Source organism: Triturus cristatus, chromosome 5_2, assembly GCF_964204655.1.
Source record: "Triturus cristatus chromosome 5_2, aTriCri1.1, whole genome shotgun sequence".
Taxonomy (NCBI): Eukaryota; Metazoa; Chordata; class Amphibia; order Caudata; family Salamandridae; genus Triturus; species Triturus cristatus.
The window spans coordinates 407,281,389-407,294,570 of record NC_140588.1 but is presented as its reverse complement, the minus strand read 5'-3'; the positions used below and the strand labels follow the sequence as shown (position 1 = coordinate 407,294,570).

At 44.4% G+C, this 13,182-nt stretch overlaps 1 protein-coding gene across 7 annotated transcripts in view; it reads left to right on the top strand.

The window, feature by feature from the left end:
* GRB10 (growth factor receptor bound protein 10) overlaps window positions 1-13,182 on the top strand; it is a 642,351-nt gene that overhangs the window by 481,917 nt on the left and 147,252 nt on the right. For all 7 annotated transcript variants that reach the window (XM_085607304.1, XM_085607303.1, XM_085607300.1 and 4 more), the window contains one exon: window positions 2,151-2,266. In XM_085607304.1, coding sequence (XP_085463430.1) covers window positions 2,151-2,266 — 116 coding nt within the window. The remainder of the gene's footprint in view (window positions 1-2,150; window positions 2,267-13,182) is intronic.

Here is a 13,182-nt window from a genome sequence, read left to right as displayed (position 1 = left end):
GTGCATGGGAGTTTGCAAAATTACCACTTCAGCGCTTAAGTGTGGTACATGGAGGTGCGAACTTGGTTAAAATGGACGCTATCTTACAAATAAGATCATCAATAGGAAATAACTCCCATGAGAATGGGTAAGATCTCTAGTTTAGAACTTGGCTAACAAATATTGAAGTCTTAGTTGCAAAGTTTCTATTGAAATGAAGGAACTGATGGCTCTAGAACACGCTTCTCCAACGAGTTACTCGTGAGTTACTGGTAGCTAGCCAGCTACCTGTAAGTACGTCTCCTGTGTGCAGTTCAGCCTACTAAATTAGCAGCTGCTTGGGTGAATTAATATTGTATACCAAAATTGAGAATATATATTTGAGACATAAATGTGCTTATTTTCAGAACTCAGAAGTCTTTATTTAAAAAAAAAAAAATTGCTGAATTTCCCAAATATATTTAAAGGTGATATTTGAGTGCTAGAGGCATTGCAGCTATGGATGTTACATTCTACTTATGTAGAGGCATTCCATATCGACAAAACTTTTTTAACATTACTGCTGGCAATTGTAACTGATGCACTGAAGTGATCACTACTAGTAATCTCGTAAATAGTGCCCACTAATATAATCTTGTCTGATGTGGTCACATTACAACATTAGTAGCTGTCAATGAGTTTAATTGAACATAAGTAGCTCTTATTCCAGAAAATGTTGGAGACCCATGCTCTAGAAGGTACTAGCACTCATCCTTCTCTCCTATTCCTCAGACTTGCATTTTCTATGTTGTTGTGTGGTCTGCAAGTTGCACAGTTTCCTCTATTTTCAACTAAGTGGTCCAGAAAATCCAGCATTTTGACTAGTGGTGGTGTACCCAATACTTTGCCTGCAGAATGGCAAGACTGTATCTTCATCCCAGGCCATTTTTGCTATACAACTGGCTACCACCTTTGGGCTTAAAGTTCTCCAACTCCAGTTAAAGCTACAAAAGTTCAGGGGGAAGGCTGAAGGAAAGCCTGGATGTCCCAGGTGATCTGAGAGGTTTGTGTGGTTCCTCTTGATCAGTTTGCTGCTCTTCTTGTATGTAGGTATATACGTTGTAGTTGCATAGCACACACTTTGCCAAATGGCAATGAAGTACTGACCAGGCCACAGGCAAGGAAACAAATGCATGGAGAGTTATCAGAGTCTCAAAGTGGAGATTAACTGTTGCTTCGTAGTGATACACTACTCTTTAGAGAGGTGTTTTCAGCTCTTTTCTAAAATGGGGAAAAAATGAGACCGTCCTGAGGAATGCAAGCTGATGTTCCTAGGTGTGCAAATGGAAATGGCCTGATGTCTTTTTTTCCAATGTATGCCTTTGTTATTCTCCAATGTATGCCTTTGTTATTCTCCACTCTGGTGTATTGGCTGTGGCTGTGGGTGGGTATGTATGCTGTCTGGGAGGCCATGTGAAAGGGCATTGCCACCATCCTGATGCAAAAAAGTGGGAGAGGACTTGAATAGCCGTTCTGAAGCAGCTTTCCAGCAGGAATGGTATCCCTTTGTTAAGTAGAGTTGTTACCAGACAGTAAATATCTTTGAGACGTGAGGTTGTTGTTACAGGATGAATCAAAATGACTTAATGGATGAAAATTTGGGTTCAAATCCATCCAGGTTAATAGTTTTGGAATGGTTGTTACTAGTTCGAGTAACCATTCGAGTAGCCGCTTAGAGCGCCTTCAAGAATATTGTCCTAAGAGGAGAGCAAGATGTAGAAATCTACCTTGTGACTGATCAAGTGATGCTGTGCAATGACCTAAATAGAATGACTTCAGATGCTGATTGTGTATTTCAAGGCTCTGGTTCATTAACTGCACTTTCATTCTTGGCGAGTGTTGGGCATTAAGGGACACCTTTTAGACCGTTCATTAGGAAGATGTCTGCCTGCTTTTTGAAAGAGACAGTGTCTGGTGGCGAATTTCACACTAATGGCATGTCTCCATCACTGTTTGTTGAAATATAAACCTGTCAAACTAGGAAGTCCTAAGTCAGTCGCATTCGGAGCTTTGATGCGCCCATCCCTGGATGCAAAGTCACCTTAATCTTCCCCTCAGGGAGCAGAGGTGTAACCACAGGCCTGTTTGCATGTTTTTTTCCACATGGATTGAAATTGTGTTTCTCTCCACAGAGAGGTGCTTGGAAGACCATGAGCTAGTAACCCACGTTCAGTCAATGATGGGAACGGACAGTAAATTTTTGTTCCGGAAGAACTATGCAAAATATGAATTTTTCAGAAATCCTGTGGTGAGTGGTTTTACTTTGTTTTATGGATGCATTTCATGTACAGCTGGATACATGAAGGCCTTGCAAGCCAGGCCTGGTCAGTGTTGGAGTAATTAAAACAAGCTGTTGCTAAATTAAGACTATGGTTTTTCATAAAAATCAAAACTGGCACATGGTCCGTTAAACCCTTTTTTAATTAAAATAAGGAATTGCAAGTCTTCAGACTTAAACCATTGCCTCGGATTCCTGGAAGCATTTCAGCCAAGGTGTCAACCTTGTTCCAGTGACGCTGGAAGGTCAGCAAAAGCGGGCTTGGAGGGAGAGGATGTTGGAAGCGAACTTTACTGACTCATTACTGCAAGCAAAAGCTTGTTATGAACTGTATAAGGCCCGATTCCGCTGGTTAATGCTTGATGTCAGCTAGAATTGTGAGTGAACTGCAAGTTTGTGAACTTCGCTTTAGCTAAATGTTGAATACATTTTACATACACTTCCCTGATCACTCTACCCTAAAGAAATGCAGCCGTAAAAGACAGGCTTTTGGCCTGAAGCCCACAAATACACTATTCAAATATTGGCATTTGGTCTTGATTTGAAGTGCTTCATCCCCATTGAGTTGTATAGACCAGATGTCGGAGGTTCTGGTATCCGTTTTATTTTTGTACTTCAAATTCTAACCAGGCCCAGAAGGGGTTTGTGTAGACTTTGCAATTGAGGAATCTAAAACTTATTAACCTAAACCTATACATTTTAATTGTCAATGTTCCACACAGAGCTTTAGATCCTGTGGCATCTGAAACCTGCCACGCATAACTAGAATAGAATTGGAAAACATTTAGTACTTCTATATCACATTGCACAGATCTAGAATGCATACCCTACAATAATACATGTTCTGCAGTGAAGGCTTTGGAGAAAGTCCTGAGACATCAATGCAACTTCCATAAGACCCAGAGTGTGAATGTGAAACTCTTCCATAGTACATGAATTGGCAGGGATCCCAAATTTGAGTGATAATGTTTTAAAATAAGGCACACATTGGTTCAAGTTTACAAAGTTTAGATGACGCTGTGGTAAATTTTAATAGAGTTGGGAGTAGTCTGGATGAAGGGAAGGGTATAGGCAACAGAAGACTTGGGACTGGTTAGTACAATTGCAATAAAAATTTCTCTTGGAGAGCACAAGGGGGTAGTTTTAGAGGAGCCTCAACAGCAACAAACTGACACCTACAGTAGAGTGGAGAGCAGCGTGGAAATACGGAAACTATGACCAACCCCTCATGCAAGGTATGATTCGTAGGACAACAAAATTGAGTGAGGCAAACAGTGAATCTCCAAGGATGGGGTGCCCAAGATGCCAGGGAAAAGGAGGGGTAGGCATCCTTACTTGCATGTTAGTAGTCAGCACAAAGTGGCACAAGGACCAGGAAACACTTGTCAGTAAACAAGTTTAATAGAACAAGTAGAAGTAATTAGATTCTGAATGACTCTGCAATGCCAGAGTGATTTGATGACTCAAAGCTGGGGTGGAGGCAGTAGTAGGTGGCAGTGGTGATCAGAATAATGTACAAACTCTTTACAGCCAGGTAAAACCTTTGTCAAGGGGAGTGGAGATGCTCCATTTAAAGTAGTCCGTTTTATGGAGTGCAAAAGTTCATAGCTAGCCTGTATCCCATCGAGGATAGTGGTGAATTTACCACAGGGACCAGGCTATGGCATCTAGGGGAATTCTGAATGAGGGAAGAGCACAATGCATTGTGGAATGGTTTAGGATTTACAGGGAGGACAAAGCCCATGTGGGTTTGCTGCAGGTGGACTAAAAATAAAAGCTTCAGAAGGGTCTTGAAATTTTGGTTGCTGTACACATGTTGGCATTTCAAACCAACAGCTCAACATAGAATCTAGATGTAACCAGGGTTGGTGGTCCAGTTGATTGGTGGACTGTCAATACATTAAAACGCATATCGGCTTGGTAAGTTGGGTAGGGAAGCGTAGTCTAACATGCGATAGCCTAGCATCTATCCTAGCTAGTAAAAGGAGGGCAACCGAATATACTTGGCAGGATTTGAGCACTGCATTATTTATCTATCTTGATCTGGGTTTTTCAGCTACTTGGTCAGTGTATAGGCCAAATATGTCCCTATCATGCATTGTAGTTAAAGCACAATTCCAGTGAAACTCCACATATGTTCACTCAAGTGTTACCTGAGACCCTGGTTAGACCGTGCATCCTTGGCGTGGTTTTCCCCCTAACTTCTTGTCTTCAACCCTGCCATTGCAGCCTATTTGTGCAGTTTTAAACTGCAAACCTTCATTTTTAATACACATGCCACTCCTAGGGTAGGTCCTGGACAGCCCAGAGGGCAAGATACAGTGCATTTAAAAAGTTGGACATGTACTTTTTAGCTTTACAGGTCCGGATAGAGAAGAACTCTTTAACTTGTTTTTAAGTACTGTAAGGCCTCCCTCTCTCATTGGATAACATTGGAGTTGTGATAACAGGGCTGGCTTTAGGGCAGTGCGACTGGTGCGGCTGCACTGGGTGCTGACTTGGAAAGGGCGCTGACCTCAGGTGGGGGGCGCTGTGTTTAGCAATAACTTAAGATTGGAGAGATGAGGGGCACTTTTGCCCAGTGGTAGTGTGGGAATTTGAAGGCAGTGGGGGCACCAAAAATGATTTTGGCACTGGGCGCCACCAGCGCTAAAGCCGGCCCTGTATGATGATAGATTTAATAAGTGACAATTGCCAAATAGGAGCAGGTAACCAGATATGATTGGGTCTTGGAATTGTAAAGAAAATTCCTTTCTTATTTTGAAGTCCGATTGTAAATTGCAATTTTTAAAATGTCACTTCTAGAAACTTGCCATTTTCCTACCTTATTCATTTAGTATCTGCAGCCAGTGGCTGGGTCACGTGTCTGGGTGTAGCTACCAGCAAGGCTTTGTGTATTCCTACTAAACAGCCACACCCAATAGAGAACTTGGGTACGCCTGGATGGGCCACCATTGGCAGGATGAGAGGGCGGAGCAGGGCATTGCCCTACTTACATTTGAATAGGATGTGTCCTGCCTCCACACGGAGCTGTTATGTAAATTAGATTTTGTAAGACGCAACAGCTCCCCAAAAAGGGTTTCATGGCGCCAACCTGAAAGGAACAGAGAAAGAGGGGAGAGAGTATTGGTTGAACAGCCAAGTTTTTAGGCATTTGCACAAGTTCCCGTAGGCGGTTTCACTGCGGAGCGACACAGGAAGAACGTTCCATAAGGAGGGACCCAAGCAGGAAAAAGATCTACCACCCATGCGTGACAGTCTGATTCTAGGGATCCAAAATTTTGCCTCAGTGGTAGAGCTCAGAGGGCATGAGGGCAAATAAGGGTGAACCAGGGCTTGCAGGTATTAAGTAGCAACTCCAGATTTTATCTTAAACATATAGCTTAGGAATTTGACCTTAATTCGGTTCTCTACCCTGAGCCAATGAAGGTCATGCAGAGAGCCAGAAGTAGGGGCTGCATACCGCCTTTAGTTAGTCTGGAGCCTAGGAAGGCAGGAAACCTGTGCACTGCAAAGGAAAACTCTAAAAGCTTCTTTCACTTCAAAGGAAGGCCCAGGTATAAATATTGGCCTTCATAGTGCACTCGTGCCTGGAACTGTGGAGACTCTACCAGGAAGAACTGCGGTGCTGCTCAAAGGACTGCCACTTTGCCGGACTGCTGCCTTACTGTGCTGCCCTCTGGCCTAGATGAGAAGGACTGGACCTGTACCTGTGTAACCCAAGACCCCAGAGTGACGCCAAGGGCTAGTTGACTGGCTCCTGACTAGAGCCTCAGGGACTGAAGGCTTCAAAAACCTTGGACCCAGCACCTGCACTCTGCCGTCTGTGATTCCTACCCTGCCAAGTGTGCCACTCTAGTCCTGGACCCTTGAATTTGGGCTCTGCCAGCCCCTCTGATGATCCTGCAGGAGACCCACATCAGCTCTGATGCGCGGTGCACACCTGAACAGAACCAAAGTATTGCGTCTGCTGGAAAGATTCCCTCAACGCAAGGACTCCACATCGACCTTGCAGCCCACACCGAACCGCTGTGGTGCGAAGCAGGCCCTCATCACAAATCTCTAGTTGACTGCAGCCTCAATGATGACACCAGATATCGCAAAACAGGCTCGCAACTCTTTGGAACAGATGCAATACTACCAACTCCGCTACTGGCCGCTTTCCCCCAATGACCTACAGGGGAGCATCCAGCTCGCTCACCCCCTTTTAACACCCTAGTCTGTGCCTTTGAGGGTTCACGAGGTCTAATCTCCTGCACGTATAAGGTTCTACAACACTCATACCAGACCCACACATACCAAAGGAGTTGGAACACATGCTGGGGTGGATGTCATGCCCTAAAGCTGGGACCAACTATGGCGTGATATTCCCAAAATCTATAAAAGCCTACGCAAATTGGCCTACAAATTGATGACGCTATGGTACTATACCCCTGTTTGTCTCCAGAAGATATCCCCAAACGTCTCCCTGTAATGTTGGAGATGTCAAGGTGGAACTGGTAATCTTATCCACTTCTGGTGGATCTGCCCCAACTTGATGACCTTCTGGAAAGAAGTCCTCAGTCATTTTAAGGAGACTGTGGGCTTTCCTTTACCAAGCTGCCCCTTGGTGACCTATTGGGCATTGGGCCCTCATGGTTGACTGCCATGACCCTTAGGATTGGCGCCTCATTGCTCAGATGCTGGGAGCAGCAAGACGATCGATAACCCTTTACTGGTAAAAGCCCTCACCCCCACCTATTTCAGCATGGTTCCTCCGCCTCTGGCTTGTCATGGCCCTAGAACTATTAGCTGCCCACCTTAATCATACAGACACTAAGTTCACCCGTACCTGGCAACCACTTATCCAACATTTTACTCTGATAAAGAACTCTCACTTTGCCGACCATGGGACCTGCAGCTTTTTGAGGACTCTCCTGCCTTACACTAGAGGAGCCCCTCAACTGTTCCCCCTGGTTCATAACTCAGAGGGGTCCTCTCCTCCTTCCTAAGCACTTCATCTGACTTCCCCCAGCTACACTTCCGGCGCACCCCCACTCCCTCCCTACCCCTTACCCCCATCCCTGCCCACCCTCCCTTGGTTCCCTGGTTTACTCGTTTGCCACTTATATTTGGTTTTCATCAGTTTCGCATCACCTCCTGCGAACTTTGACCCTTCCATGCTGGTCTACAGCTGTGCCCCCTGCCTACTACCTATTATGGCCCTTCTCACCCAAAGTCCTTGTATGTCGCATCTATTGTCTATTGTAGGCTTCTTCCACAAAGGTACCTGCTGAATCCCTATCCCTACCCATAGCCCCACTTTCTCTGCCATTGTAGTGAAATGTCAATGCTGTAAGATGCAACCAGTGTTTTATGCTATTTGTGATGACTACTGTTTCTTGTAAGATTTATTTTCAATAAACAGATTTGAAAGAAAAAACATTGCCCGCCATATGACCGTGTAGTACTAAAATCACTTTGGCAAATCAGACAAACGAGCAGGACAAGCACAAGTCTGGAGCATAAGGGCGCAGCTGTTGGCATAACCTTACAGCTTCTTGTGCCCCTCAGAAAATTGGCGACCTGGGCCCAGCTCGCCCATGCTAACGGCTAACCCTGGGTTTAGTTTTTTTTTTTCGCATTGCCATTGGCTTTTTAAGTTTTTATTGTAACAATAGCATCTCTTTATGTGAAAGGTTTTTATCGAATTTAGATCACTCTGTTGGTTAGTGACTGTTAGCTACTGTATATTTTAAACAACTGTCAAGAATTGACCCGTTCTCGTGCTGTCCTCTTTTGCCTGCTGGTCATAAGACGTGCCCTTGGCACGCGTGAACTTTTCCCACCTAGAGAACCGAAGGGCACTTTTTAAATGGCTAATAACTTTGGTCTGGATTTATAGATCTGCCTGAAATATTTGAAATAAAATCTAGATCTGCATGTCGGTGCAAACTGCACGGGTAGCTGCATTTTTCCTTCAGAATCGGACTATTTTTCCTCTGCTACAGTAAAAATCTGTATCAATTTATTATAATCGCAGAGTACACTTAATGTAATGGTAGCTATTACCGGATATCGGAGTTTATCTAAAATAATTTGACTGAATTTCTGACCCAGGCTTTCCTTTGGTTTGTTATCCCAACTCTCTGGATAGGTCCAGCCCAGATGCTAGAAAGACCAAACTTTTGTTAGGAGACACTTGTGCCATATGATCTGGTTACACAAGAAAGGGAGGCCTCCCAGTGTGCATCATAGTCTTCATGCGGCATCACCTCTTATGTATGGGATATGTTAACTTTGTTGCTGTTCATGCCTTTACTGTCCCCATACCCTCAGATACACTTCAATGGTGACATCACACCAGTGAGGGCAGCTCAATATAAAAAAAACGGAGAGGTGGGGAGTGTAAAATGAAAACAGATCTTCTCATGGACGGATATGTAAAGTCATTTTTACAACGTTAATTTGACTTGAGTCTTAATGGGATGTCCTGTATGTTCCCAGCATAGCCATTTGGGTCTGTATTACTGACTAGTGTCATTGCCCTGGCCTGCCCCATGGTGCACGTTTAGGTAGGTCTGCTGGGCGCTTTACCGCAAGATCACACCTATGGGGCGGGGTAGGGAAGGGCAGACTGCTGGTACACCTTTCAATGGACAGACAGCCTGCATTTAAAGGAGGGACAGATCTCTTCCCCCCCCTCCCCCTTACAGGCGAATGCAGTGATACTGTAGGACTTGTCTGAGAGGTTCATGGCACCCCCCCTCATACCATCCAGCCGCGGTTCGTGCTGGTAACTACAGTAGGGCCGGGCAAGGGGGGGGGGGGGGTTTCGAGGTACGATGCAGAGGGAAAATTACATAAATAATAAATGTTCCCTCATGGTCGTCCCTTGAAATCCCCCCCCCCCCCCCTTACCTGATCGCACCGATGTGACATGCTTGGGCCACGCTGGTCCCATCGAAGGGTGGAGTCACCTCTGTGGCTCAGTTGGTGCACCTCCCAATGGGTTCTTTGCCTTTGCACCTACTATATGGCACGGTCACATAGGCAAAGTATTTCCCAATTTGGATGGGACAACGCCCGCATGCGATTGAGGAAATGCTCCCTTGATACTGTGCTGGTGCACATACAACACAGTCATGGTGGGCTTGCCTTTGTACCCCAGGGAAATTAGTGTAATATGGCCAGAGTGCTCCACCCCAAGAGAAAAATCTGCTGTTGAGTTCCTGAGCTCTAAATTAATAGGCTATAAAGGTCTAGTCCCTAAAATATGTCCTTGGTTCTCACTACCAAACCTAAAGGGGTTCCACATGACTAATTTGGAGGAAGCTCTGAAGACAGTTTGGTACGTGAGTATGAGATACCTGGAGGACAGATGTACATAAGACCTCCTTTTATATGACAAACCATGAAATTTACAGTTGATACTATATATGTGATTAGATCATGCGTACTCTGCTGCGAGTCATAACTGTTGGAGGGGCTGTGGTGGTAAAGGAGACTCCTTGCATATTTGTAGATATCTACAGATCTCGCATTTTTGGGCAAAAATTGGACATTGAAGGAAAGGTTGGGCTACCTCATGTCCCTAGATTCTGGAGTCATCTGTTGTGTCTGCAAAGGCCCAGCTGTATAAGCATTTCAGGTCTGGCATTTAAAATCGCAAATCTCTTGTGTGGCAAAGCTTGCTACAGCATTCCATTGGAAGAAGGGACTGATGAATCCGCATCACAGACTGGAATATTCTGTGAATGTAACAATTGATCAGCAATGTTGGTGAGAATCGTATGTGGTTTTTTGGGGGGATGTGAGCCAGAAGGCTGTATTACTTGTTGCAGGGCTCCCAGATACCAAATGTAAGAAATTGGGTTATTGGTTGAGGGGGGGTGGAAGCCTCACCCAGGCAACAACCCTAATCCTTGTTGGAGTGAACCACAAAAGTAACTAAATTAACTTGTGCTTAACAATCCGTTAGCTTGGCACAAAAGCTATGACGACTAACACAGAGGCAATGTGTAAAGTATTTATGCAGCACACAATCAGAAATAAAGTGAAAACGCAACACAAGAAAAATCTCAAACCAGTTTATAAAAAATAAAATACCAGAACAAAAATCCAATCCAAGCTGGCGATATTCAATTTTAAAGTTTTTATTAAAAATAGTGTGTAAAAGCTCAATGCGCCACTCAGTCATCTGCTCACAATAGACAGGGTGGAAAGTCACAAGTGCATGCTGACCGCGATGGAGTGCGGACTACATGGACCAGTTTAGTCCCCCTGAAAAGCTTGTTTGCGTATGGCTCAATGAGTTCTGTTCATGGTGGAAGGGGCTGCGGTGGGCAGGGAGAGCATCTGGGATGGTGGTCTGTAGCGCAGACAGCCGGCCTGGCATTGTAGACGCTCAACTCTGTAGTCCGAAGAGCCGGTCTGGCACACTGGATGGTCATTGCTAGAGCTTTGCATTGGTGGTCAACGTGTTCTGTCTTTACTGTAGTGTGAATTGCAATTCTTGTGTTGCTGTTCGTCGCTGTAGCGCAAAGAGCAGGTCTCACTGGAGCTTCTCATTTCCAGTAATCATACGTGGCAGTGTCTCGGAGAATGGGCCCTTGCCCATTTGCAAATAGCCAATTTTTTCAGATTTCACCTACTCACTTCAGGAAAAGTGCACCCTGATGCCAGTCAAGTGTGTGGCAACTGGGGCTGTACCTCTTGGTTAATCATGGAACTCACTCCATCTAAGGCCAGTAGGGCTCAGGCATGTGAACTGGGCAGTTGCAGGGAGGATTCTGGCACTTGTATCTCCATAGCTCACACAGATAGTTGGCTAACTGACCCTCGGAGTCACTCAGAATAGCCTGGGATGAAAGTAAGCAGGTACAGTCTTCCTTCTCAAACTGTAAGGCAGCAAAGCAGTCCTTCTGTAACTTCCACAGGTCCAGAAGTGTTTTAATCAGTGGCTCCAGAGGTCCAGTATTTATACCTGGTGCCAGCCTGTGTGTGTGGTGGGGGTGGGGGGGGGGGAAGAAATCCTTATCCTATACCCACATCTGGTTCTGGAAAATTCTTCCCTCTTTCTGTCAAGGCTCCAGACTGTCTTGGTGTGACTGCCTGTTAGATTTGTGTGCCAGACCGAACCATTTGAAGTGCAGTGGGGCTGGGTCCAGCTCCTCTCCAGATATCCTGTCTGGATGGCCCATCCTGTCCACACCTAAGCACCCTTGGTGTCACTTTGTGGAAGAAATACACAAACCCCAACATCGGAGCTGTTCAGTCATGGTATCCAAGATACTGGCAGAAGGCACAAATGGTTAGGGCAAGAAAATGCCAACTTTCTAAAAATTATGGCTAAAGAGGCTGGGTCCTTGAAAAACAGGCCAGGTAATTTGAAAACAAAAATAAGTACCGGACCTGAAATAATTTACCTGGCCAGATTTATCCTTGTGATCAAGAATTTAATTGCATGATCATATAGATTAATCACTATTGAGAACTGTGACACATTATTCAAAACTTTTGCATTTAGAAAGGCAAACAACAAATCCTATACATGTAGACTACACATAATTTTCCATTTAGGTCACATAATTAAAAACACAAATTCAAATGTGCAAACATTTAAAAATAAATGAACATTGTTCAAATTCCAGTTCATTGAAACAGTGTGGTGTGTAATGTCCCAAAGCTCATTGCCTATACTCCATTATTGAGCACCAGAACCAGGGGTTGAACGTTCTTTTTACCCAGAGAGACCCAACTTTACAAAGCTCAACTCCTACAAGATATTAATTTATTTAAGTCCCTAGTATGGAGTGTATTGCTTACTAAATGTTACAAGCTATCCCAGTGTTTGTGAATTTCAGAGAAGGGTCTTACAATTGTGAAAATCTATTTTAAGATGTTTTTCACTACCAGGGTATGTACAACTTCAACACAAATGCTCTACTTTTCAGATACAGTGCACCCTCACCCATGAGCATTTAGGGCCTAACTTGGGGGGTTGCCATATAAGTATGAAAAAGGAAAGTTTATGCCAGGCGTAAGGTAATTTTGCAAGGTCGAAATGGCTGTTTAAAACTGCACCACAGGCTGCAGTGGCAGGCCAAAGCAGGTTTTGAAAGGCTACTTCAGTGGGTGGCACAATGAGTGCTGCTGGCCACTAGTAGCATTTAATTTACAAGCCCTGGGTACTGATAGTACCATATACTAGGAACTTTGGCTGTATTGTGTGCTTGTCTCTATGCTGGATCTGTAGGTAATCCTTTAGTGGGAGGGAAAGTGGGGTGTCTGGTAATCAGTGAGGGTGATTATGTATCGACCTTCACTCCAGGTTGTCCTCCCTGATGTTCCTTGGATATTTTAGTTGAAAATTCAACAGACATCTAGCAAACCTATCTGTATTACTTGCAGCAGCCTTCTCTTTGGGTTTGGCGGTTTGGTTTGTCTGTTTTCTAGCAAACCTGTGCAGGAACCTGTAGTCTCCATGTTTTCCATACGATTAGGTTCTCACAAAGACTATAGTCTTGAGTTGGGCGTAGGCACGTTTCTCTTTTTAGGACAATCAATTTGTTTTACATTGATAAACCATGTCCACTACAGTTTAAGTAGAGGAAGCAAAGGGGTATTTCCCCCAAACGATGAGTACAAGTGTGATGTTGGAGATTGTGTAATAAAAAATCTACATAGGCAGCTAGTTGCATGCTGTTCTGACATCACCAGTAACTTCACAAGCCATTCATGTGTGGTTGTGGTGGGGGGACATTATGATTTCATAGCTTAATGTCTGTTTTGCTTATAACTTTTGGATCATAATCATAGCGCAGCTTCAACTGAAATATATTTGAAAAAAAATTGTGCGATCTAAACGACCATATGTAACCTCCCTTAAAGGTCCTTCAGTGAGT